The sequence below is a fragment of the Talpa occidentalis genome, unplaced genomic scaffold (genome assembly GCF_014898055.3).
Source record: "Talpa occidentalis isolate TD23 unplaced genomic scaffold, MPIMG_talOcc4v2.1 talOcc4.11, whole genome shotgun sequence".
Classification (NCBI taxonomy): Eukaryota; Metazoa; Chordata; class Mammalia; order Eulipotyphla; family Talpidae; genus Talpa; species Talpa occidentalis.
This window is the reverse complement of record NW_023601104.1, coordinates 2,113,884-2,141,377: the sequence shown is the minus strand read 5'-3', so window position 1 is coordinate 2,141,377 and position 27,494 is coordinate 2,113,884. Positions and strand designations below refer to the sequence as shown.

Sequence of the window (27,494 nt, the reverse complement as noted above, 5' to 3'; positions counted from 1 at the left end):
CTAGATGGTGAGCAGGCAAGGATTGAGTCCTGTCCACCTGCATAACCCAGTCTACATCACAGCAGCCATTACAGATATAACCATACCCCCCCGGAAGGCACTCAAAGGTTTGTGCAAATAGTGAATGAGCCCCATTTGCATTTTATCTCTGGCAGTGTCTAAACCAGAGAAAATCACACTTGTCTTCTCAGAAGAGGGAACATATTCAAATACCAAGAATTGCAGTTCCTGGTAAGACCTTTTAGAAAATGACGTTACCAACAGCAGCAACTGGAAACTCAGAATGCTTAAGTGCTAAAAACTGTGAAATGGGCCAAGACCTAACAGTCCTGGTTTGGGTGGCCATAGGGCGGGGGTGCAGGGAGATTCAAGACTCTGAGGTTTAAGAATCACAAACAACTTCTCTCTTGGTAAGAATTACATGTATTTACATGGCGGGTCTGGGATACACTTTTCACAGCAGTTGCTGCCCAAATCTGAATCCCACCCAATCTGGGCACCTCCCCCAACCGTTCGAGCCAGCCTTTCACATAGGAGGTAAGCTACCTCCAGCTGCAGTGGCTTCGGGAAGTCCACTCTAAAATGTAGTCATCTGCTCTTAGCACTGTCCTCCTCCCCAGCCTTCCTACTGGGGTCGAGCACCGCCCTGCAGCTCCAGAAGGAGGCAGCCCTCAGTTCTCCATGAGGCTTCCAGGGTGGTCGGGGTTCTGGGAAGGGCTCTTCAATTTGGGGGTGGACAGGTGCTCCAACTCGTAGTGTCCATTCTCAGAGGCCTTGTGTGTGAGTTTCTCTCTTGTGCCCTCCTTCTGGCTCCTCTTGTGCTCAATAATCTGCTGCAGCTGGTGCCCAGCGTATTCTGGCTTGGTGGTCAGTGGGCCAGTAGGCACAGCCACACCGAGAACATCTGACACCATGTAGGGGCGCAGCCAGCCCACCAGAGGAGTGCTCCCTGGGCTGTAGTGGGTCTGCTTGTGGTAGAAGAGCAGGCCATCCACCTGCAGGAGGAATGAGAAAGTCAATGACTCTGGGGCCCCCAGTTTCCAGAGACTATATGCACAGGGCAGCTCTGGGATCCAACTCCTCTTTCTGGGTCACTGCCAAAAGATAAGGAGTCCTTGTTTTGCACATGTGCAACTTCTCTAAATGAAGTAGTGGCCTAGAAAAAGAAATTTCAGAAAACAAAAACGTAAACTCATTTTCCTGTCTACTGGATGTTTTTCTATCCATTGTCTCACCCTCTTACCCACCATGAAGCTGTTTGAGACCTCGGGCTCAGGGAGTTCTAGAGCTGTCTCTAAAAACAGAGTAAGGGGCCTCCCTGGTGGCACAGGGGGTTGAGCACCACACTATGAAGCAATCCACAGCCTGCTGCACAAGTCTGATCCCCGGCCGGCCAGAGAGCAACCCACATGGCGAAGCAGACCTCTCCTGTCTGGCCCGCTGCTCCCCTCAGCAGTGTGTTTCAGCCAGTCTGCCTGTTCTGTTCCCCACTCTGTCTCTGGTGAATCCTCTCACCCCCCACACATCTCTGGCCTGTGCCCCAGCTCTTATGTGTATAAATAAAAATCTTAAAAAAGAAAATAAAAACAGAGTAAGCATGAAGCTGAACATGAACGTGAACCAGCTTCTGTCCCCATGCACTTGCCCCCACCCCGAGGCCTCTGCAGTGAGGATGTGCTCCACTGGGGGAACAAAGCCAGGGAAGTGGACAGGCCCGCCCGCAGGCTGGGCTGCTGAGCACAGGGGAAAAACAGGCTGTCAGGAAGTCCTGCTCCCCAAGCCACTGCTGGCTGCCTAAACCTATATTGGTCCCAAGCTATGTTCTGGGAAACTCAGTTTTTCTCAACGGGAAGGCCTCCTGCAGTCCCACATTTTCTTCTCCGTGACTCATCTCTAAAAAGCCTTTATTGTCACTGGGGCATAGGGTTATAAATAAAGATGGTGTTCTTACCACCTTCCTAATTGACTCCCAGAAATGAAGGCAACTCGGCCTTTGCCATTTCCTCTTTTGGGAAGTGGTGATCCTTTTAGCAAAATTATACTCAGCTCAAGCAGATACTTGGGGAGTGTCTAGGCAGTAAAGGGATTATGCTGGCCAAGGCAAGTTTGCTGTGCTAGGTGGAGGGGCCCAGGGGTGCTGAGACTTCCTATGCTAAACTCAACACAGAGCTGGCTGCCCTACTCCACCCGCCCCCAGGGACCAGTGCTCTTGGAGGAAGGAAGGATTAGGAGTTCACACCCCTGAGGGTGTCAGTCTTAGAAGCCCCTTTGCAGCGGTGACCATCAAACACCTGGCCTATGTCTCAGGCTTGTAGCAGAAACAGGCACCTAGGACAGAGAGAGGAAGGACAGGACTCTATGAGCCTCAGTTTCTCCATCTGTAAAATGAGGGTGTGAGATGAGCTGCCCTTCCAGCTTGCGGGCTCTGACTCAGTCAACAAATGGAGCTGAGGGCAGTGAGCACAACCTCTCCTAGGAGTCAGCTGTCAGCCCTTTGCTAACTCTTGCACACAGCAAAGCCAAGGTGATCTTAAAAGTCTTGTACTGAAGATTCCCTGCGTCCTGCAAGACATGTGAGCAATCAAGACAATGTTTTTATTACCTCAAAAGGGAAATCCATAGATAGCACCTTACACAGGCTCTCAGGGGTACAAGGGAAATTCTTCAGGCCAACAAATTTAAACTAAAATGTAAATGAGAACAGAATTAGCATATTGCAAATAACATAGGTTCCAGCAATGGCAAGGCAGCATCAAAGGAGAAAAGCTTTCAGTCTCACCCATTCCTCTGTCTCCTTCCACTTGCCCTTTGATTTATGAGGTGAGTGGTTCTCAGCCTAGCTTTATGCACGAGGATCATCTAGAGAACTCTCAAAATTTGCTGATGCCCAGGTCCCACCCCAAGATTCTGACTGAATTGGTCTAGGGCGGTGCCTAGGCATTTTCTGAAATTCTCCAGTTGATTTTCTTTTCTTTTGTTATTAAAGACTTATTTATTTATTTATACAAGATCCGGGGTACAGACCAGATGCACGGGAGGGTGAGAGGATCCACCAGAGACAGAGCGGGGAACAGAACAGGCAGATGGACTGAAATACACTGCCGAGGGGAGCAGCGGGCGAGACAGGAGAGGTCTGCTGCGCCATGTGGGGCCCTCGCCGGCGGCCGGGATCGAACCGGCACTGCAGAGGCTGCAGGCAGCTTCACAGCGTGGCGCTCAACCACCTGCGCCACCAGGGGAGGCACTCCAGTTGATTTTCAGTGCAGTCAGGACTAAGTATCATTGTCCCCTGGCAGGTTTAGGTATGTCACGGTTACCCCTAATGACAAGGTCAGAACTACAAACTCTACAGTTAGATCGCCTGGGTCTGAACCCCCACTCTGCCAATCATTTAATCTCTATGTCTCAGCTCTCCCATCTGTAAAAGAGGATAATAAGAGTATCTACCCACAGGGTGGCTATGGGGACTCAGTAAGACAATATGCCGAGCACAGGAACGGTATCTGAGAGAGAGCAGCTCCCCTGTCCCTTTCCTCACCGCACACGCTTGTTGACATCACCGGAAGCACTGACCCCATTTATTGTTCTGGAACTGGTTACCCATTGCATTTTAAACAATGGGTAAGCCAACCCAAGCACACACTGGTCTATAGGGTTAATAACATGTTCTGAAAATAGTTGTCACATAATTAAATCATTGAGCAGACTGCCAAGATACTTGGGCTGCTGTGCTGGACTATGAGATCTTGGGAAGGCAGCCCCTCTGAGCCCATCTGTAAAATGTAAGATGAGGTCATGCTCAGCTCAGATACAGAGCAGCACAGGTTCTCAAGCTCTCAGGGGACCTCCTTAGAAATGCACATTCTGGGGCCTCCCTGGTGGCACAGGGGTTAAAGTCTCAGCCCTGTCAAGCTATCGCCAGTCACAGTGGCATGAGTTCGAATCCCGCCCAGGGAGCTAACCCACATGGTGCAGCAGACCTCTCCTGTCTCACAGCTGTTCAGCAGTGTATTTCAGTAGATCCGCCTGTTCTGCTCCCCACTGTCTCTGGTGAATCCTCTGAACCCCCACCTCGCACCTCTGGCCTACACCCCATTTCTTGTATGCATAAATAAAAATAAATATGCATACAAGAACTGGGGTGCAGGCCAGTGGTGTGTGTGTGGGGGTGATAGCAGCAGGCAAGACAGGAGAGGTCTGCTCCGCCACGTGGGTCAGCTCCTTGGCTGGGGATCGAACCCATGTTTCAGTGGCTGGCGATAGCCTGACAGTGCTTAGACTTAACCCCTTGCGCCATCAGGGAGGCCATAAATAAAAATAAATCTTAAGGGCCTCCCTGGTAGTGCAAGGGGTTAAGATGCAACCTATGAGGTTGTCCGCAACCACTGCAGCACATGTTCAATCCCTGGCCAGCCAGAGAGCTACCCACATGGCACAGCAGACCTCTCCTGACTCGCCTGCTGCTCCCCTCAGCAGTGTATTTCAGTTAGTCTGCTTGTTCTGTTCCCCACTCTGTCTCTGGTGAATCCTCTCAACCCCCACACCTCTGGCCTGTACCACAGTTCTTATATGCATAAATAAATAGATCTTTAAAAAAAGAATCTTAAAAAAAAAAAGAAGTGCAAATTCTCAGGCTTCATCCTACACCAATGAGTCAGAAACTCTGGGGAAGGGTTCAGGAGTCTCTTTACCAAGCCTCCAGGGGCTATGTATGCATGCTACAGCTTGAGAACTGCTGTACTAGAATTCTAAATAGCCACTAATAAAATCAGTTACTAGCATTTTGTATCAACCACTATTTATTGAGTGCCTGCCTTAAGTATTATGCTAGGAGAACTTGCTATTTATGTCTTCTAGTTCTAGGAACAACACTGTAAAGTGGGTGTTATTAGTCTTATTATTCAGCTGAAGGAACGAAGGCCACATGAGGGGATTAACCTGGTGATTGTTAAAGCCTAAACTAGAATTCAGAGCCGATGACTGGCAAGCCCATTCTTTTCCCATCACATCATAGGGCCTCGATAAGAGAATGCCATTCGTGGTGATGACATGTAGATAACAGACCAATCGAAATAACCCGCAGAAACAAGCCTGTGACCCCAACAGGCCTTACCGGGTTGAGCTTGGTTTTCTCTCCCAGTCCTTCTTCTTCTGGCAACTTTGAATGCATCCAGTAGAATCGGAAATCAGTCTGCCCCAGAGATAAGAGAGAGATGAACTACTGCTCCTCTCAAGCTACAACACGAATAAAGCACCCCTTCGAAACAGACATCTGAGTCATAAAGACCTAAGTCCTTCCAGCAGTCTCCTCACTTTCCTTAAAACACTGTTTACAAAATCTTGAATTTTTTTCCCTTAAAATCTAATAGGACTACTAATACCAGCAGAGCCAACACTTATCATGGAAGGCGTGCTACATGCCAGGCACCATGCTAACACTTCCACACACACCATTTCACTAACGCTCAAGCACCTTCTAGAGCTGGGGTATCATTATCTCCATTTTTAGATGAGGACTCTGAGGCTCACAGTGCTTATGTCACTTGCCCAAGTTTATACAGAAAATACTGTGGGGGCCTCCTTGGTGGCGCAAGGGGTTAAGCACCGCGCTGTTAAGCAATCCGCAGCCTCTGCAGCATGAGTTCCATCTCTGGCCAGCCAGGGAGCAACCCACATGGCGCGGCAGACCTCTCCTGACTCGGCCGCTGCTCCCCTCAGCAGTGTATTTCAGTCAGTCTGCCTGCCTGTTCTGCCACCCCACTCTGGTGAATCCTCTCACCCCCACACTTCTGGCCTGTACCCTAGCTCTTGTATGCATAAATAAATCTTTTTAAAAAAGAAAATACTGTGGGACCCAAGACTCTCCAACTCTGAAGCACATTATATTAATTTTTGTTTTATTTTAATCCAGAGCTCAGACACTAGTATATTGTCATAATTTTTCATTAACTACATTAGTCTCTGAACTACTGTCATGTACCCAGTACATGGAGGACCCTTTCTTCTTAATTATTTTGCATTTGGAAATAAAAAATAACCAAAACAAAAAGTCTTTTCTTTGAATTATAAAAATGTAAGTGGCTTTAGTCACCAAAACTATAGGTGGTGAGTACATGTTATGAACTCCTTCAACGAATTAAAGGAAAATATGTCTGGACTGAATTTACAAGTTCTAGTTCAGGCTTGGCTTCACACACGGGCAAGATACTTAACATGAGTGGCCCTCTTCCTCCCTGTCCATGTGACCAGGAAGATTAGCAGTGACTGCCTTACAGATTTGTTGTCAGGAATTCAATGAGACATGCTCACAAACTGCTTGCAATGCCAATCTTGTCTATTATTGTTGTTATCAGATGTTGCATTGAACAACACCACACTGATAAAAAAACGGGAGTCATGGAGCAGGCTACATAATTACAGGATGCTGCTGAAAAGCAAGATCCTGGCGCTTTTATTGACACACTGTATTGGTTGTAAGAGGGAGGAACAAAAGGAGATTAAGGGGAAGGAGATTAAAGAAAGGGGAAGGGTATAAAAGATTAGGGATTGTGAGTCTGCCCTCCAGGCACTTCTCATCTACTTGATGACACACCCTAATCCCCAACCATGGTTCTAATCTTATCAACAAGGCAATCGACTGATCAGCTTCTGGGGTCCCTTGTCAGACATCGGTCCTCAGCCCCCCGGGGCATTCCAGACACACCTCCTGATGCATAACCTTCCCAGTGTGATCCAGCTTTGTGCTCTTGTTTGATTTGAAGGGCTGAAGAGTTGAATTCCTATACCTAACTGGCCGGGCCATTTTGACCTTGTTTAGTTGACAAAATGGTGGCCGAATAGACTGCCTAGGAGTAGCAGACCCACAATCAGATGCGTGTTAGAATCCTGAAGTATTCTAACCTAGCATGACCTGGAAAGCTACCTGGGCTAATGGCGATGGAAAGCAGCAGCCTGCAGTGACAGCCTTTGATTCGCATACTTGGGCCTGCATGAAGATTCCCCTGGAGGCTTGTTAAAACCTAAGTCCCATCCCCGTAGTTTCAGATTCAGTAGGTCCGAGTATTTTGACAGACCACCAAGAATGGCAGGGCTTTGACAACTTTCTGAGGCCACACACTGAGAACCACCATGATAAATGCATTGACAGGAAGCACAAAAAATGCAACCCTATAAAACTGACAATGATGGGGAGGCATTAGAAACAGGGACTGAGCCTGTGGGGCTACCAAGTCTAGCTCTGATGACTGCTACTGTACTAAAATTGTTGGGGGGAAAGGATGTCCTGAGCTAATTCCATACAGGCTTTGTGGACCCCACCCCGGCTCCAGACCAAAGCCATCAGGACATTGGGAGAGACAAATCCCATCACCACCAGAGGGAAGGTGGCTGGGACCTGAGGATGGAGTTAAGCAGCCAGGTTTGGCATAAAAACCAGCACATGGGCCTTGGGGGTTCTCTCGCTTCCTGGCGTCACGGCTCCTGGCTCGTGGCCAGCTCTCAGAGTGCCATTTGGGATTCCAGATCAGCGGACCGGGTAGGATGCATTTAAGACTTTATCTCCCACTTTTCTCCCTGAGTTGTACATTTCCTCATTTCCCCTTCCCTTGTGAATAAACCTTTTATTAACCTTTCGTGTGTGCCTGCAGTGGAGTATTAATAAGTCCTTTTATGCCCGCGGGTGAGGACCCACAGTCAGGCACCCCATTTTGTATTGGGGCCCAACGTTGGTGTCCAACGTGGTTTCCAAGTTACACCCGCGGTTGACCAACATTGAGGGGGATAGTGAAGCCTCCCCTTACTGGGAGAAGCTCCTTTCAGAGCCGGTACCTCAGAAATAGGAGGCTGCAGGTTGTACCAATGCAGCCCTGCCATTCTCAGAGTCAGGATGTGGTTGGGGACCGAGTGGTGGTGACAGGAATCTATTTGGGGGTGCTTGCATGCCCCCTTCTCTTCCTTGTGCCACCTGCAAAGTGGTCCTGGCCCACAACCTTCCATACCAGCAATCGTCCCACACTCTGGAGACAGGGGAAGGGACCAGTATAGCTTCAACACAGTCCCAGCCTACCCCTCTGCTCTGTTTCTCTCTCTCTTTTTTATAAAGGTTGCCTTGATGCCTTGAGCATCAAGGGTTCAAGCTGCTTTTTCTTTTTTTCTTTTATTTTTTTGTGGGACCCTCGCAGGCGGCCAGGGAACAGAACCGGCGCTGCAGAGGCTGCGGGCAGCCTCGCAGCCCAGCACTCAATCACTGCACCATCAGGGGAGGCCCTTTTTTTTTTTTTTTTTTAAGATTTATTTATTTTTATGCATGCAAGGGCTGGGGTACAGGCCAGAGGTGTGGGGAGTATGGGTGGGGCAGGGCGAGAGGATTCACCAGAGACAGAGTGAGGAACAGAACAGGCAGACTGACTGAAATACACTGCTGAGGGGAGCAGCGGGTGAGTCAGGAGAGGTCTGCTGCGCTATGTGGGTTGCTCCCTAGCCGGGGATCGAACTCGTGCTGCAGAGACTGCAGATTGCTTCATAGTGTGGTGCTTCACCAGCAAGGCCCTGCTCTGTTTCTCTTTCCTCCCCTGCAAGCCTTCCCTTAATTTCCTCCTACTTCTTTCTTAAAAGGAAGCTAATTTAAACACACTCAAAGATGCAAGGAACATTAGATAATTTTCTTGATATACCACATCCTGTGCATACCAAGAAGTGGTGACGTACCAAACCCACATGCTGAGCCACCTTCCCGGGAGGAGAAGTGAAAAGTCGAGAAGACGAGATGTGAGGGAGTATTGATCCTTACCTGGCAGTCATAAAAAGGGTGTCCCCGCCAGCACATCACATCCAGAACATAGTAAGTCTGGTTTACCTCACTATAGATACAGTCCAGAATGGTGTAGTCTGGGGGCACAACACAGAAAGTCAGCACAGGATTGCCCTCAATCAGGGGCTCCTCTACCACAACCTAGGCAACCCTCTCTTAGGGGTTTGGGAACGGAATCCAACAATCCTCATGCTCAGCAAGCATCAGCACTAAGGAATAGGGATTAATTAAGGGAAAGGTTCTTCACAGCCCTTTTGGGTTACCTGGTGCAGCTGAGGGCAACCTGAGGTAGACAAGCACAAGATGGATCCAGGCAACCCTAAGCCAAGTGGGAGTTCTGAAATTCAAGTTGGAAAACCTTCCATTTTCATTTACAACTACAGGAAATCAGTCTCACTTAATATTGTCAATAGGTTCTTGCAAATGGAGACTTTAAACAAAGGACACAATGAAATCAGGTCCTTGAATAGTATCATTTCATTCAACATTGGCTGGGATTTTTTTTTTAAAGATTTATTTAGGGGCCTCCCTGATGGTGCAAGAGGTTAAACATCAGCACTCACTCAGCACCGTGAAACAATCCGCAGTTACACTACTGCAGCACAAGTTAGATCCTGGATCAGGGAGCTGACCCACATGGCGTAGCAGACCTCTCCTGTCTCATCCACTGCTCCCCTCAGCAGTGTATTTCAGTCAGTCTGCCTGTTCTGCTCCCCGCTCTGTCTCTGGTGAGTCCCCACTCCCATCCCTGCACCTCTGGCCTGTACCCCAGTTCTTGCATGCATAAACAAATAAATCTTAAAAAAAAAGATTTATTGGGCTTCCCCGGTGGCGCAGCGGTTGACCGCTGGATTGCGAAGCTGGCCGCAGCCTCTGCAGCACCGGTTCTATCCCTGGCTGCTCCCCGGCCACCGGAGGAGGGTCCCACATGGCGCGCAGACCTCTCCTGCCGCCCGCTGCTCCCCTCAGCAGTGTACTTCGGTCCTTCTGCCTGCTCTGCTCCCCGCTCTGGCTCTGGTGAATTCTCTCACCCTCCTGCGCTTCTGACTGTACCCAGTGCTTGTATAAATAAATAAATAAATCCTTAAAAAAAAAAAAAAAAAGATTTATTTATTTTTGCATACAAGAGCTGAGGTAGAGGCAGGAGGTGTCGGGTGGTGAGAGGATTCACCAGGCAGAGTGGGGAACAGAACAGTTAGATTGACTGAAATACACTGCTGAGGGGAGCAGCGGGCAAGACAGGAGAGGTCTGCTGCGCCACATGGGTCAGCTCCCTGACTTAGGATTGAACTTGTGCTGCAGCGGCTGCTGATCGCTTCACAGTGCTTAGACTTAACCCCCCGTGCCACCAGCGAGGCCCCTGGCTGGGATTATTTCTTTCTTCAAAAATGTTATAATGAAATGAACTTGAAGAGTGTGACTCGAGGACCTTTTCCAAGTTCCTATCATAGGTACTGTGCTCTGTAGAGAATACTTATAAGAAGTCCCTGCCTTTAAGGAAGTTACAGTCCAGTTAGGGAGATAAGATTATCACAGAGGACAGAACCAACAGCTCATTCAACCAACAGAATGAGACAGCACAAACTAAGAGAAAATGGAGACTGGAGCAGCAGGAAAAGCTTCATGGAAGAGATGGGATATGAACAGTCTTCTGGGATCAGAGGATTCAAACCACAGGGCAGCGGGGAGGTAGGAGGGCATCTCGGGTCAGCGCTTTATGTGGCATGCACAAAGGCCCAAAGGGAGAATGAACTGACAGCTGTCAGAAGCAAGGAGGCAAGCCAGTTGAGCAAACTGAAGTTCAGGCATGGTCATAGGAAAAAGACAAGTGGATGAGTGGGCCAAAGCCCACCTGTGAAGGGTCTTAGAGCCAAGAGAAAAATCCGGGTGCAGTGCGAGGACCCGAGGAGCTACCAGGGGAGGTTGGGCAGCAGGGAAGAGTGCACTATAGGGTTTGGGCATCTTCCTCATTAAAGGACCATGGCAGGTTACTTAACCTCCAGGATCTCCATCTTCTCAGGCTGGGCCCGGGTGGCGCAGGAGTGGCAAGGACGCTAAGTCAAAAGGAATTAGGGGTTTGGGAGGGAAGCCCCTGCAACAGCATATTACACTCACACTTGGCTCTGTGAGGGACTAATCCCAAAAGTTGCACCTGTCACCTGGTAATGTTGACCTTAATTTACGGTTTTATTACCCAGTAGGCCCCATGGGGTGCCATCTATTCTACAAGTAAGGAGGCCTCACTTTAAAGAAGAGGGCCTGAGTCCAGTGGGCAGGACTACGTCTGTGCAGATTCAAAGATATGCATTCTGGGGTTTCTCTGGTGGCCTAGGGGTTATGTCTGAGCGCTATCAACCCAACAGCCTGAGTTCACCACTGGCCAGGAAGCTAACCCATATATGGCACAGCAGACCTCTCCTGTCCCGCCCACTGCTCCCCTTAGCAGTGTATTTCAGTTAATCCTGTTGTGCTCCCTGCTCTGTCTCTGGTGAATCCTCCCATCCCCCTTCTCCCTCCACATACCCCTGTTCTTCTATGCATAAATAAATTTAAACAAACTAAGATATGTGGTCAAGGTGGAACTTTCAAACAACTAACCAAGCAATTTACACTGTTGTTTTTTGATTAAAAGACTCAAGAGACAATTATGTGTAAGTACCTTTTGCTGTAGTTGAGTTTCGCCTGTTGCCTCCAGGCAGGAGGGAAGAGAACCTATTGACACAGTAGCCACTCTTGGTGTAGGCACTGGTAGAACCCTGCAGGGAAAGACAGTAGCAATTCTCATTAGGCAGCAAGGCCTCCAGTCCTCTCGTTTCTACCATCTGTAAAAGCATCATCAGCCCAGAGATGGCTCTTCACCAACCCCTCTTGCAGAAAAGCTGCTCATTTCCCAGCTGGATACAGCTGAGTGGTGGGTAAGGACGATGGCATGCAAGGGGACCCTCCCGCTACAGAGCAGGGACAGCAGGCAGTTACTCACCCTGGAGGCCACAATCAGGGCTCTTTTCCCAACAGGGCACACGACCACAATCCATTCCTGCCCCAAATCTGAAGGCACATCAATTAGCCACTCAGAGAGCATCAACTGGAAGCATAAGAACCGGTGTTAAAATCCACAGGGGGCTGTGCTCTGCTGTTCACGATGACAGAATTCACATCCTACACCTTGATGAAGTCAGGTAGAAGAACCATGGCAAGCCTGACAGTAAGACACCACCCCCTTGCTCTGTCTCCTGCTCACCTGATGGGATGGACGCCCACTTGCTGAATTTTTTTTTTTTTTATAGAGGCATGTTTTATTTATTTATTTTATTTGTTTATTTTGTTTTTACATGCACTGGGTACAGTCAGAAGCATGGGAGGGTGAGAGAATTCACCAGAGCCAGAGCGGGGAGCAGAGCAGGCAGAAGGACCGAAGTACACTGCTGAGGGGAGCAGCGGGCAGCAGGAGAGGTCTGCACGCCATGTGGGACCCTCCTCCGGTGGCTGGGGAGCAGCCGGGGATCGAACCGGCGCCGCAGAGGCCGCGGGCAGCTTCGCAACCCAGCGCTCAACCGCTGCGCCACCGGGGAGGCCCAGAATTTTTTTTTTTTTTTTTTTTAAGATTTATTTATTTTTATACAAGAGCTGGGGTACAGGTCAGAGGTGCGGGGGGTGAGAGGATTCACCAGAGACAGAGCAGGGAACAGAACAGGCAGACTGACTGAAATACACTGCTGAGGGGAGCAGCGGGCCAGACAGGAGAGGTCTGCTGCGCCATGTGGGTTTCTCCCTGGCCGGCCTGGGAATCGAAACAGCGCTGCAGAGGCTGCCGACAGCTTCACAGCGCTGTGCTCAACCTGCTGCGCCACCGGGGAGGCCCCCACTCCCTGAATTTCACCTCCTTTCCTCACCTTTAGTGTTACCTGCATGCATACCCATTCTTACTACTTCACCTCCTGATCTGGGTGATGAGACTCTCTTCCTCTCTTTACTGTGTCCACCACCTACCATTCTAGGGGTTCTAGCTCAAAGATAAAGAAATAAGGCCCTTGACCTTGAGAGGCTTTTAGACTACATCACCATTTCCCACACTGGTAACCCAAATGCTGTACTAAAGGATATGAGGAAATGTTCTTCAAGAAAAAACAGTGGGGGTTGTGGTGAAATAAATTTGAAAAGGTCAGCTCATCTGTTCATAGTTCCTCCTGTCAAAACTGTGGCCTAGCTCATCTGTCCTTCCCCTTAGCTAAAGAAACACCCAACACATTATCTTCAGCATGAAAAAATGTACCCCTCCATGGGCCTCCCTGGTGGGGTAGGAGTTAGGTCTCAGCACTCTCTCCGCTGTGGCCTGAGTTTGATCCCCTGCCAGGGAGCTACCCACATGGCTCAGCAGACCTCTCCTGTCTCGCCCGCTGCTCCCCTCAGCAGTGTATTTCAGTTAATATGCCTGGTCTGTCCACAATCTGTCTCTGGTGAATCCTCTCGCCCCGCCCCCACCTCTGGCTTACACCCCAGTTCGTCTACACATAAATCTTTAAAAAAGATATATCTATACACACATACACACACACACACACACACACACCTCCTCACTCTGCATTTCTGTTAAGCTATGCTACCTCACATTTCTCTATTTTTTTTTTTTTATGTTTTTTTTATATAGAGGCATGTTTTATTTGTTTGTTTATTTATTTGTTTGTTTTTGTTTATACATGCACTGGGTACAGTCAGAAACGCGGGAGGGTGAGAGAATTCAACAGAGCCAGAGCAGGGAGCAGAGCAGGCAGAAGGACCGAAGTACACTGCTGAGGGGAGCAGCGGGCGGCAGGAGAGGTCTGCGCGCCATGCGGGACCCTCCTCTGGTGGCCGGGGAGCAGCCGGGGATTGAACCGGTGCTGCAGAGTCCAAGGGCAGCTTCGCAACCCAGCGCTCAACCACTGCGCCACTGGGGAGGCCCACATTTCTCTATTTAAATGTACGTCACATTTCTCTATTTAAAGATTTATTTATTTATGCATACAAGAACTGGGGTATAGGCCAGAGATGTGGGGGTGAGAGGATTCACCAGAGACAAAGCGGGGAACAGAACAGGCAGACTGACAGAAACACACTGCTGAGGGGAGCAGTGGATGAGACAGGAGACAGGAGAGGTCTGCTGCGCCATGTGGGTAGCTCCCTGGTGGGGAAAACTCATGCTTCACTGGCTGCGGATTGCTTCACAGTGCGGTGCTTAACCCCTTGAGCCACCAGGGAGGCCCTGTACTTCATCTTTCTTTCTTTTTTTTTTTATATAGAGGCATGTTTTCTTTCTCTCTTTCTTTCTTTCTTTCTTTCTTTGGTTTTTTTTGTTTATACATGCACTGGGTACAGTCAGAATCGCGGGAGGGTGAGAGAATTCACCAGAGCCAGAGCGGGGAGCAGAGCAGGCAGAAGGACCGAAGTACACTGCTGAGGGGAGCAGAGGGCGGCAGGAGAGGTCTGCGAGCCATGTGGGACCCTCCTCTGGTGGCCGGGGAGCAGCCGGGGATCGAACCGGCGCCGCAGAGGCCGCGGGCAGCTTCGCAACCCAGCGCTCAACCGCGGCGCCACCGGGGAGGCCCTACTTCACATTTCTTAACGCCACCTTCCCGCTCCTGCTGCAGGCTCACACCAGAATACCACCCCACAGTCCTGCTAAAGGCCATCAGAGCTTCTCACTACCAAGTCTTTCTCTTCCCTTGGCCTCCCTTATGCTCCCCACTCCATTCCCCAGAGATGCTGCCAGTCACAGCCTGCTCCTTGAGGCACGTTCCTGTGGTCCCATGACATAGTATTATTCCGTTTCTGCCTCCAAACCTTCCTCCACACACTGCCCCAAAACTTGTAGGTAAAATTCCAGGAGATGATTTAGGTCCCCTCTGGTGGTCAATCTCATCTCCCTCTGCAACTTCATATGTCACTTCTGAGGATGCCTCTTTATTTTTCATCTTCTTTGCTCTATACCCACATTCCAGTTATCTACCTGGTATGTCCTGTCCTTTCTGTACCTTAAACTCAGCATATCTGCAGTAAAACTCATTGCCTCTGCTGCCTAAGTTCGTTGCATCCCTGAAACTCCCACCATTTGCCTTCTGTATTCCGTATCATGAATAACGGAAATACTGTTTTCTCTGTTACTGAATCTTTTTTTTTTTTTTAAGATTTATTTATTTATTTATACAAGCACAGTCAGAAACCCAGGAGTGTGAGAGAATTCACCAGAGCCAGAGCGGAGAGCAGAACAGGCAGACTGACGAAGTACACTGCTGAGGGGAGCAGCGGATGGCAGGAGAGGTCTGTGCGCCATGTGGGACCCTTACCTGGCGGCCAGGGATAGAACCGGCGCTGCATTGGCTGCAGGCAGCTTTGCAGCCCAGTGCTCAACCGCAGCACCACCGGGGAGGCCCTGTTACTGAATCTTAAACCCAAGGCTTAACAACCAACCTCTTTTAAAGAACATTAGTGATATTCATCGCCAAAAGCACAAGTGACAAAAAAATAACTGATACATTATACTATATCGATATTGAAAATGTCTGCTGCAACGATATCATCAAGAAAGACAACTCCACAAAATGGGGGAAAATACTTGCAAATCATGTATCTGACAAGAGACTTGTATCTAGAATATATAAAGAACTCTTACAACTCAATAATAAAAGACAACCAATTAAAAAAATGGACTATTTTGGCCTCCCTGGTGGTGCAAGGGGCTAAGTCGCAGCACTATGATGCTATCCAGCAGCCGCTGCAGCACGAGTTCGATCCCTGACCAAAGGAGGTGACCCTCATGGTGCAGCAGACCTCACCTGCCGCATCTGCTGCTCCCCTCAGCAGTGTATTTCAGTAGATCTGCCTGTTCTGCTCCCCACTCTGTCTCTGGTGAATCCTTTCATCCCCTCACCTCGGGCCTGTACTCCAGTTCTTCTACATAAAAATAAACTCTTTTTTAAAAAATGGACCAAAGACTTGAATAGACATTTCTCCAAAGATAGACAAACGACTAATGAGCACATGAAAAAAAGGTCCATGTCAATCATCATTAGGGAAATGCAAATCTAAACCAGGAGATGCCACACCACACCCTCTAGGATGGCTGTACTGGAGGATGGCTGTACTGGAAAGAAAGGACATAACAAGTACTGCAAAGATGTGGAGAAACTGAAAGCATCATGTTACTGGTGGGAAAATAAAATGGTAGAATTGCTTTGGAAAACTTCCTGGAAGTTCTCAAAAGATTAAGCATAGACTTAGCATATCACCTAGTAATTCCACTCCTAGGTAGACACCCAGGCGGAATGCAAATGTCATATCCACATAGAAAACTGTAAATGGATGCTGATAGCTGCATTGTTCATATTAGCTCCCCCCACATGGAAACAACTCAAAAGGCCATCTACTGATGACTGGATTAACAAAACGTGCTATGCATATAAAAATGTTTGGCAATAGAAAGGATGAAGTTCCTACACATGCTACAAATGAAACATTAAAGCTTTATCCAAAGTGAAAGAAGCAAATACAAAAGGACACATCTTGTATAATTCCATTATAGGACGTGTCCCGAATAGGCAAATCCAGAACAAAAGCAGATTAGCATTGGTTAGGGGTTGGGGACGGGGAGTGACAACTGCTAATGGGTACGAGGTTTCCTCTTAGGATGATGAAAATGTTCTGGAATTAGATACTGAGGATGGTTGCACAGCTCTGTGACTATACTAAGGAAACCCATTAAATTGTATGCTGTAAATGGATAAGTTGTACGGCCCATGAATTATATCTCAATATGGCTGTTTAAAAAAACAGTAGTAGCAACTGATATTACAGGACATTTATTATATGTTCCAGGCTATGTATTTCAGGCACACTATCTTTTAATTGTTTAACAATCCTATGGGATAAGCACTATACTAGGTCTCATTTTACAGATAAGAAACCAGAGACTTAAGAGGGGCTAAGGAAGGTGCTCATGATCAACACAGATCCTCTTAACCACTTATACTCCTCTCCAAGTCACTGCTAAATTCTGTCCATTCGACCTGGCAACATTTCTCACACACACTGTTTGGCTGCTCACCGTCACTATCTTGGCACCTATCATCAGGGAGCAAACCTCAGCTGCATACTGTAGTCTTTCTTCCTGGCCCTTCTACACACCAGTATGGGAGTCACCACACAAAGTCCCAACTCTGTTCCTGACTCAAAAATTGCTGGTGGTTCCCTGCAACCCAATCAGTCTAAAGCTCTGCAAGCATTTCTGCCGTACAGCTTTGCCCAGGCCAGTGCTGTCCATCATCACTGGCTTGCCTCCTCTTCTGAACACACCACATACTCCTCCGGGGATTCTGGGCTCCTACCAGCCTGCTCCTGCACTGTGGAATGCCCGCACCTCTGCCCTGCTCATGCATCAAAGCTGTCTTTTTCTGATCTCACAACCCCACTTTCCCCGCACTGGAAGTTAATCTCACGTTCTTATAACAAAAACCATAATCTACACTTATTCCAGGAATGCAGGGGCTATTTCTGGACCAAGCATAGCCTAGCTTAACACAGAACAGATCCTTCAGTAATGCTTGCTGGGCAGAAATGACTTGTACTTTGTCACAGAGGATGCTATCTGTGCTGGATTTAGGGCCAGAGAAAGGGGATAGAGTGTGTGAATCTGGGAACCACATCTGAAAAGGAGATGCTTCTGAGGTAATAAGACACATGGGTAGAGGCCTCCCTGGTGGTGCAGGGGTTAAATACACAGCACTATCAAGCTATTGCCAGCCACTGTGCTATCCCTGGCCAGGGAGCTAGCCACATGGCGCAGCAGACCTTTCCTGTCTCATCCACTGCTCCCCTCAGCAGTGTGTTTCAGTGGATCCATCTGTTCTGCTCCCCACTCTGTCTCTGGTGAATCCTCTTACCTACCATACCTCTGGTCTATACCCCAGTTCTTGCATGCATAAGTAAGTAAGTTAAAAAACAAACAAAAAACACTTGGGTAGAGAGAAATCCGTAATAGTAGGGTAGATGCCCACTTCTCCCTGTCCTGGGCCCAGACCCTGCCTTTGGGAATGCCTGGACTGACTGGAGGCCAAGCTGGTCTCCGTCTCCATGTCTGCCTCCCCTAAAAAGCCACAAGTCACACCCTTTTCCTCTCTTGAACCAACAGGGCATTTAGTCAAGTCTGTTACAATGATGTGCTATTTTACGACCTCGGCCTTACTTAGGCTAGCTGTCTGGCTTGGGGTGGATAGCAGGTTCCCTATAATCCAACTGTAATCTCCCTGCCTCCCACCATGTGAGTGTGAAGATCTGAGACTGGAATCTTCGTTCACTGCTTGGAAAAGACCAACCTGGGAGGGGGTGGGACCATGCAGCCCAATCCAAAACGACTGTACAATGACTATTAAAGAAATGACACGGGCAGGTGTCTGTTAGTATTACAATAGCTCGGGAGCTTCCTGCAGCAGGTTGGCAGCGTTTGGCAACAGCATGGGGTAATGGTCCCCAAATCCACTTCTCACAGACTACATCAGTGATCCCCAGTCAGCACATGGCACTGTAAGTTACCCCTTTTTTTCCCTATAAACTTTACATGCACCCACATTTCCTTTGCAGCTCCTTTTCTTTCTTCCACTCCCCTCCTCCTCCATGACAAGTAAAGAGCTTTGGCTGTACTTTAACCACTCAGTGAAGGGAGAGGGACTAGCTGGGCCTAATCTTCTCTGGACTACTCACTTGATTAGCATAGCGTTTTGGTAATTTCTTGCCAGCATCAATGTCCATTTCTTCATCATCCTTTTTATCTTCTTCTTCCTCACTCTCCATCCCTGTCCAGTCATCTTCAGCCAGTCTTCTGGCATGGTTCACATAATCTAGCCGTTTGCTGGAGAAAGAAAAGGCATAAGAACAGGTTTTTTCACTTTATAGGAAGGTACCCTACAATTTGACAATTCAATTTAATTCAAAGGCTCCAAATTCAGGAGCAATCTGGGGATTCTGGTGGGAGTAAAAGATGATAGAATTTCCTTTGTTAAAAAAAATAGATATTGGGGCCTCCCTGGTGGCACAAGGGGTTGAGCACCGCACTATGAAGCAAGCCTCAGCCTCTGCAGCATGAGTTCGATCCCCCGGCCAGGCCAGGGAGCAACCCACATGGTGCAGCAGATCTCTCCTGACTTGCCCGCTGCTCCCCTCAGCAGTGCATTTCATCAGTCTGCCTGTTCCCCACTCTGTCTCTGGTGAATCCTCTCTCCCACCTCCCCACATCTCTGGCCTGTACCCCAGCTCTTGTATGCATAAATAAATAAATCTTTTTTTTTTTTAAAAAAGTTATTTCCTTGGTCAGACTAAGCTAGTGACTGCTTCGTTACAGATCCCAAATGAGAAGCCCCCTCTGAACACAATCAGCCTTCTCAGAATTTCCTAGGAATAGGCAAAGTAAAACATTTAAAGGAATTTCCAAGGTTTCCTGGCCAGAAAAGCTGACCCCAGGCCCCCTCTAGTTCATCCCACTCCCCCAGGTGAGAGTCAACACTTCCCTGCCTAGAAGACATCTAGTCCAAAGACCCTTGGGGATTAAGGAGAGGAAACAGATACACGCAAGCAATTAAAACAAGGACAACTTGGGCCTCCCCGGTGGCGCAGCGGTTGAGCGCTGGGTTGCGAAGCTGCCCGCAGCCTCTGCAGCGCCGGTTCGATTCCCGGCTGCTCCCCAGCCACCAGAGGAGGGTCCCGCATGGCGCGCAGACCTCTCCTGCCGCCCGCTGCTCCCCTCAGCAGTGTACTTCGGTCCTTCTGCCTGCTCTGCTCCCTGCTCTGGCTCTGGTGAATTCTCTCACCCTCCCGCGCTTCTGACTGTACCCAGTGCATGCATAAACAAAACAAACAAACAAATAAATAAATAAATAAAACATGCCTCTATAAAAAAAAAAAAAAAAAAAAAAAACAAGGACAACTTCTGGGACTTTCCACTTTCTACAGCTTTCTGAGGAGTAGTCAGGCCTTCCTCCAATTCCCGTCAAATTTTCCCAAAAAGCCACTTAGTTAATGATTTAATATCCTTTTTAAAAAAATGACATTCTAGAAAATTTGAGAAATTGAAAAGGAAGAAAAGGAATATTCTGGAAACTGATTGTTTGCAAAAGGATTCTTAGATACCATTTAACCTCCAACAGTTGATTTCCTCAGTGCAAAGGCAAGAGAACCACCACCAAGGACACCAACATGGATGGTACTTTTCAGGGCACACAAGTTCATACACCTTCACACTAAGATGTGCACCAAGAGCGTGTATGCAAGCACATCTTTTGTTTCATGAGAAAGGCGAACTGGTACACTTGTACACGTGTGAAAGGATGCATGTCCAGGGTTATTTCCCAAGCACTGTTAGTAACCTCAAAAGGAAGAAACTACCCAGATGCCCATCAGCAGGGGACTGGTTAGATTACCTCATGACCTATCTACGCCATGGACTGCCTGGCACCATTAAAAAAAAGAATGAGACAGCACTACACGAATTGACAGAAAATTGCTCTAAAAAGTACTGTCAAACAAATAGGTAGAACACATAGTTCACTGCTACTTGTGTTAAAAAAAAAAAAAGCATGTACACATATAACACACACTTGCTCAAATCTGCACAGATCTTTGGAAGGATACATAAGAAACTAATAATATGAGAGAGGAACTGGATGGCTAGAGGGCAGAATAGGGAGATTTCACCATATACTCATATATTTTGAATTCTGAACCACATGAATGTATTACCTGTTCCAAAGTAATTGAAATTTTATTTATTTTAAAATAGGTTTTATTTATTTATTTTTGTGTAGATTCAGGGGGTGAGAGGATCCAACAGAGACAGACTGGGGAGCAGAACAGGCAGATCTACTGAAATACACTGCTGAGGGGAGCAGCGGGCGCGACAGGAGAGGTCTGCTGCGCTGTATGTGGGTCATTTCCCTGGGCAGGGATCAAACTCAGGCTGTAGCAGTGACAGCGCTGAGACTAAACCTGTAGGTCACCATGGAGGCCTTAATTATAATTTTTAAAAACTGTGGTGGGGGGTGGGTTAGAGGGGAGTGAACTGAGAATGTAACCTGCAAGCAATCCAAGCACCTCAGGGAAACCTGCCCAGCACTGGGCAAAACACAGACTATGTGGAAAACGTGCAGCTGTTAATAGTGTCACCTAATCCCTAATTCCTTAATTTATTACCCAAAAGAGAGCCATATTTCACAGACAGTAAAAGGATGGGCCCTGCCTTCCAACAGCTCAGCTTTCAAACACTCCTGCTGCTTTTTCCCATTTGCTCATCTTGACATTTAGAGTGAAGTGTATGGAAGACATTTCCATATAGATTCTCTGTGGAATTATCTGTTTTAAACTCCCAAGGGCTGCACAGAAACATCTGGGCTGAAGGCAGACAGGAAGACCACACCAAGGCCAGGATTTAGAGTTCAGAAGCCACACAGGGAATATGGGGAGTGGAAATCTGGGCGTAGCTTTCACAAGTCCCTAAGTTGCAAAGCTCAGTACCTCTGCCAGGAAAGAAGGAAAAACTTAACCAAATAACTGAGCTTTTGCTTTCAAACTTCAGTCTCCCTACTTTCTCATCTTTTCATAAGCTCTGAGTATAAAGAATGTCTACTGCCGTGATTTACCCCTCTCCAAGATTAACCTTGGGCCTCCCTGGTGGCGCAGGCAGTTGAGTACTGAGCTGTGAAGCTGTCCGCAGCCTCTGCAGCGTGGGTTCGATCCCCGCCAGCAGGCGAGAATCCCACATGGCGCTGCAGACCTCTCCTGTCTCGCCCGCTGCTCCCCTCAGTCTGCCTGTTCTGTTCCCCACCCCCACTCTGTCTCTGGTGAATCCTCTCACCTTCCCGCACATCTGGCCTGTACTCTGGTTCTTATATAAATAAATAAATCTTTTTTTTTTTTAAAAAAGATTAACTTTAAAAGACCCTACTTTGAAGGGTTTCCATAAAGACAAGCCAAAATCTTCCTGAATGGTTCACAGCTCCCAGCCTGGAGAAAGAAACCAAGGAGTTAAAGATTCCCTTACGATTTCTGCAGTTCCAGTAAACGGCGGCGCCGTTCACTCTGCTCCAAGGAGCTGTACTTGGACTTGTACTGGGACAGGCGGGGGTGTGGGGCAGCTGTGCTGTTCAGATCTTGAGACACAGAAAAGCTACTAGCCAGGGCTTGACTCAGCTCTTCCATTTTTCCTACAAATGAAAACATAAGAAAATGGTTCATTCATTTCATATAACCTCCTGTGTATAGGCAGTTATGATTTAACATGATGGCTACATTCCCCAAAAAACCTCACTTTATCCAAAATCACATCTGCTTCCATGGGGAAAAAGGAAGTTAAAGAGTAAATGAATTATATATGAGCAATATTCCTCTTGCAAATATTTCAATAATGATCATTTTGATATAGACATAAAACTAACCATTAATCACTAAGAAAGTTCACCTTATAATTGAACCTAACTTTGTTCTGTTATCCAGCAGCAGAAATTGTTCCTTCTTACCATCATCTACATCCAGTTATGGGAATGTAACCAGAGGCTGAAGCCAAAGACTTACAGGTGGCACCCCCTGGAGGTGGGTGCTGGTGAGGATGGCTAGCCCCAGGGGAAATACCAACTAAACATGGATGGGACTAAACATAGAGCTTCCATATGATCCAGCAATTCCACTCCTAGGTATTTACCCAAAGGACACAGAAACATCAATTCCAAAGCGCACCTGCACCCCTATGTTTATAGCAGCACTATTTACAATAGCTAAGCTTTCGAAACAACCCAAATGCCCAAAAATAGATGACTGGATCAAGAAGATGTGGTCCATATACACAATGGAATATTACTCAGCATTCAAAAAAGATAAACACATGCAATTTGCAGCAACATGGATGGAGCTGGAAGGGATCATGCTCAGCGAAATAAGCCAGAAAGAAAAAGAAAAATACCACATGGTCTCACTCATAGCAGGAATCTAGAAAACTTAAATATGAAGCAGACAGCCTATGAAGCTGTTTGCAGCCACTGCAGCACGAGTTTGATCCTCGGGCCGGCCAGGCAGCAACCCACATGGTGCAGCTGCTCCTGACTCGCCCGCTGTTCCCCTCAGCAGTGTACTTCAGTCAGTCTGCCTGTTCTGTTCCCCGCTCTGTCTCTGGTGGATCCTCTCACCCCCCACACCTCTGGCCTGTACCCCAGCTCTTGTATGCATAAATAAATAAATCTTTAAAAAAAAAAAAAGAAATATAAGGGACTGCAGAAGCAGCCCCAGGGGATTCAGCTTTCGGGATTTCAGCACTTTTGGATTTTTAGTGATTCTGGGGTCAGTCCCCACCATGCTGATCTTCCTGAAGGCTGTTGCTGGCCTCTGAAGGACATGGAGAGGCTTCCAGCAGCCAACCTCAGAGAAGAGTTCAGAGGCTTTACAGGTAGCCAAGCAACGGAAACTGTTCCCAGATTTCCTGCTGTTACAGCCTGCATGAGAAGGCAAAGACCCAGAGCCGGGCACCTCTCTGAGCTACGTGAGTGTGGGCTTTTCTCAGGTCGTTCAGCTGCTGCAGCTGCTGTTTTGAGTGTCACCTGTCTGGTGCTGCGCAGGGGCATCTCAGCAGCTCCGGTGAGCATCTCCTGTTGTGTCTTCTGGTGTCTTTGTGAGTTGGATACCGGCCTAGAGTCTGGCTGCCACATGCTTCAGGCCCGCAGTAGTGGGAAGATGTCATCTTGGGAGCCTTTGTGCTTAGGACTTTGCTTGGGGTGAGGTAAATGGCCATATGTGGCCTCAGTGACTCTTTGCTTACTCTAGTTTTTAAAATAAATCCATTATTGTTGTTCTTTGAACCTGAGTGGTCTTGCAATTTTGCACTTGGGTGAAGAACTCAGACAGTGACTGGTAAACTATTTGGACAGTGTCCTTGGCCAGTTTTAGTGCCCCTTGCTGCCCTGTATCATGCTCAAGCATCTGATTTTTTCCTGAATAGTGCTAAATAGCCAATACTCAATAACAAATATATCTTTTTAATGCGAGTTTAATCTAATTGGTTGTTGAATCCTGTAGGGTAAACGATTATCAGGCTTTTCTGCCCTCCCAACATCAGGATGGATGCTGGATCCCTGCTGTCCTGAGTGCATGCCTGATGGCAGGCACCTGGATTGGGGTGTGGGCATGCACAGGCAGGTACACTGGGCTGAGAGTGGGCCATAAGGGCTCCAGAAGAAAGAGAAGATAAGAGCAGAAGAGGACCAGAAGAACCAGCGAGAGTGCGGAATGGAATCAGCAGAAGAAAGAGAAATAGAGACCATGAGAGGATGCCACAGAACTCAGAAAGAGTGAAGACACGCCAGGGGCTGGGAGGCCTGCCAGCCTCCTGGGCCCCCAGCACCCCTGCTTGCCTTGTACCTGGTAAAATGACAATTTAAAAGCCTGAAAAAGCCACTGAAGGCTCCAGGACTCTCCTTCACCCGTCTGCATAGTCACAAGAGATCCTGCCCTATGCCCTTCCTGCCGCTACAAATCCCCTAATAACATGTTTTGAAAATGCTGGCTCTGGGGGCTCCTGGAGGAAGACAAGAGGAGCCAAAAACCCAAAATTGGCAGTTACTTTCTCATCTTATATAGTTGGCATGCTTTGTTGTGGGCCGAAGTAAGGTTCCAGGGTTACCTACTCAACTTGGAAAGGAACTAAAATGTGGAAGGCTGCCCAGCAGTTACCACCAGCTTCTCCAGGAGTGTGAAGGATTGACACCTGGGACATTTAGGAAACAGGAAGTAGGTGTCATAAAGGAAATAACTACCTAGCTGGGCCCTAAAGAATGGACATGGAGAAGTGGAGGAGATGACTTCACTCTTCACTTGCCCTCTTATGAATGAAGGTAGGAGGTGGTAGAGGAGCTCACCCAAGATTTAAAGGTGCAGGGGCCTCCCTGGTGGCGCAGGGTTTAAAGACAGTGCTATCAAGCTATTGGTAGCCACTGCAGCATGAGTTTGACCCCCTGGCCAGGGAGCTACCCACATGGCACAGCAGACCTCTCCTGTCTCTCCCGCTGCTCCCCTCAGCAGTGTATTTCAGTCCTTCTGCCTGTCTGCTCCCTGCTCTGTCTCTAGTGAATCCTCACACCCTCACACCTCTGGCCTGTACCCTAGTTCTTGTATGCATAAATAAATCTTTAAAAAAAAAAAAAAAGTAAAGGTGTGCCCCAGACTGTGTTACAACAGGAATATTTGGGGGAAATATAATACAGCGGCACTGACCAAACTCTTCAGTTCCAGTATAGAGCAGAGGACACCACTGGTCCAGGCCTGGGCCCAGTGCTCTAAGCACCACAATCAACTGGTTCATTTCAAAGCTTCCACAGTTAAAAACAGAATTCCTTAGGCCTCTACTTGGTGATGAGTTACTTCATCCAATACCTGGAGTCAGATTTTTATCTTAATTTGCAGCACTTTTTTTTTTTTCTAAATAAATTTTTTAAATTGTGGTTAAAAGCTCATGACATAAAATTTACCATCTTAATCATTTTGAAGTGTACAATTCAGTACTGCTCAGTACATTCATATTGTCATGCAACCAATCTCCAGAATTCTTCATCTGGCAAAATGGAACTGCTATATCCACTAAACATGAAAGCAACTATTTTTGTTTTTAAAGATTTTTTATGCATACAAGAGCTGGGGTACAGGCCAGATATGGGGGGTGAGAGGACTCAACAGAGATAGAGTGGGGAGCAGTACAGGCAGACTGAGCAAAATACACTGCTGAAGGGAGCAGCAGGCAAGACAGGAGGGGTCTTTGCACCATGTGGGTAGCTCCCTGGCCAGCCGGGGATGGAACTTGTGCTGCAGAGGCTGCTTCATAGTGCAGTGCTTAACCCCTTGTGCCACCAAGGAGGCCAGGCAACTATTTTTTTTTTTTACATAAGCTCAACCAACGTATTATCAGTGGGAACTTGAGGTGTGCCTTAAAATACTTGTAATGTGGGCCTCCCCGGTGGCGCAGCGGTTGAGCGCTGGGTTGCGAAGCTGCCCGCGGCCTCTGCAGCGCCGGTTCGATCCCCGGCTGCTCCCCGGCCACTGGAGGAGGGTCCCACATGGCGCGCAGACCTCTCCGGCCGCCCGCTGCTCCCCTCAGCAGTGTACCTTGGTCCTTCTGCCTGCTCTGCTCCCCGCTCTGGCTCTGGTGAATTCTCTCACCCTCCCGTGCTTCTGACTGTACCAAAAAAAAATTAAAAAAAAAAATACTTGTAATGCGACCAGGGTGTTCATTCTGGTTGAAGCTGGGCGATGAGTACTTGGGATCCATAATGCTAAGCTACTTTCTGTATTTTTCTGCACTCTTGGGTAAGTTTGAATACTTAACAATACATTTTTTTAATTGATTACGTCTTCGTTTATCAAAGTAATGACCAAACCCAGAGGACATTTATTAGGCTTTAACTTGCTTTATCTTAGCGTGCATCACAAAATCCTTTAAACTGATGTCCTGGGCACGGAGGCGGATCCCTCTGGCCTTCCTTTATGGCCGGCTCCCGGCCTCGGGCCACTCGTCGGAGGGCACCACCAACCCGGGGTGTCACCTCCGGGGGTCCCCACCCGCCACCAACTCCCCGTTCCCGAGCCTCCCAGCCCCTCGCCGTCGCCCCGGCCGGCGCCCTGGCCTCCTCCTCCCGGACTCCGCCTCATGCCCCCCGGCCCCGGGTCGCGGCCTCGTGGGCCCCTGCCTGCGCCCCCCACGCCGTTCAGGGGTTCTACCTGCGCCCCCAGGCGGGGTCCCGGTAGTCTCCGCACCGCCTCTCCCGGGGTGGCGTCAGTTACACGCGCGCGACCCGCCCTCCCCTTCCCCGGCCCGCGGGGTCCTGGCCTGCAGCCCCAGGGGTCCCCTCCCCCAGGCTCGGGGTCCCCTCGCCCAGCCCCGAGGGATCCCCTGCCCCAGCCCCGAGGGGTCCCCGCCCGCAGCACCGAGGGGTCCCCTGCCCCAGCCCCGAGGGGTCCCCTGCCCCAGCCCCGAGGGGTCCCCTCGCCCAGCCCCGAGGGGTCCCCTGCCCCAGCCCCGAGGGGTCCCCTGCCCGCAGCCCCGAGGGGTCCCCTGCCCCAGCCCTGAGGGGTCCCCTCGCCCAGCCCCGAGGGGTCCCCGCCCGCAGCACCGAGGGGTCCCCTCCCCCGGCCCCGAGGGGTCCCCGCCTGCAGCCCCGAGGGGTCCCCTGCCCCAGCCCCGAGGGGTCCCCGCCCGCAGCACCGAGGGGTCCCCTGCCCCAGCCCTGAGGGGTCCCCTCGCCCAGCCCCGAGGGGTCCCCTGCCCCAGCCCCGAGGGGTCCCCTGCCCGCAGCACCGAGGGGTCCCCTGCCCCAGTCCCGAGGGGTCCCCTCGCCCAGCCCTGAGGGGTCCCCGCCTGCAGCCCCGCCCTGAGGAGAGGACGCGCGCGCCGGGGAGCCCTGGGCCAGGCTCGGCCCGTCCGCTGGCGCCTCGAGAAGCGGGGGCGCAGGGCCGGCGGAGGGAAGGCCAGCGGCGCCGCAGCCTCACGCGCGAGCCAGCAGGGCCCAGGCGCGAACCCCGGACTCACCGCCCAAGCCACAGGTCCACGCGCAGCACGGCCGGGCGCGAGGGGCCGACCAATCAGCTGCCCTGGGAAGCCGGCCCCGCCCCGCCCCCGCGCCGCCCCGCCCCC

At 49.2% G+C, this 27,494-nt stretch overlaps 1 protein-coding gene across 3 annotated transcripts; it reads right to left on the bottom strand.

The window, feature by feature from the left end:
• Positions 1-415: 415 nt before the first annotated feature.
• On the bottom strand, positions 416-27,437 carry SNUPN (snurportin 1). 3 transcript variants are annotated; one of them, XM_037502066.1, is made up of 9 exons: positions 27,390-27,437; positions 21,870-22,032; positions 18,542-18,689; positions 11,790-11,894; positions 11,469-11,565; positions 8,789-8,886; positions 5,114-5,191; positions 2,603-2,683; positions 416-995 (listed from the first exon to the last, which is right to left on the bottom strand). In XM_037502066.1, the coding sequence occupies exons 2-9, from the start codon at positions 22,025-22,027 to the stop codon at positions 672-674; spliced, it is 1,089 nt and encodes a 362-aa protein (XP_037357963.1). In that variant the 5' UTR covers positions 22,028-22,032; positions 27,390-27,437; the 3' UTR covers positions 416-671. The 3 variants fall into 3 exon arrangements, with proteins under 3 accessions (XP_037357963.1, XP_037357964.1, XP_054556014.1); XM_037502067.2 differs by lacking the exon at positions 27,390-27,437 and adding an exon at positions 26,582-26,635; XM_054700039.1 differs by lacking the exon at positions 27,390-27,437 and adding an exon at positions 23,416-24,683.
• Between the last annotated feature and the right edge of the window lie 57 nt (positions 27,438-27,494).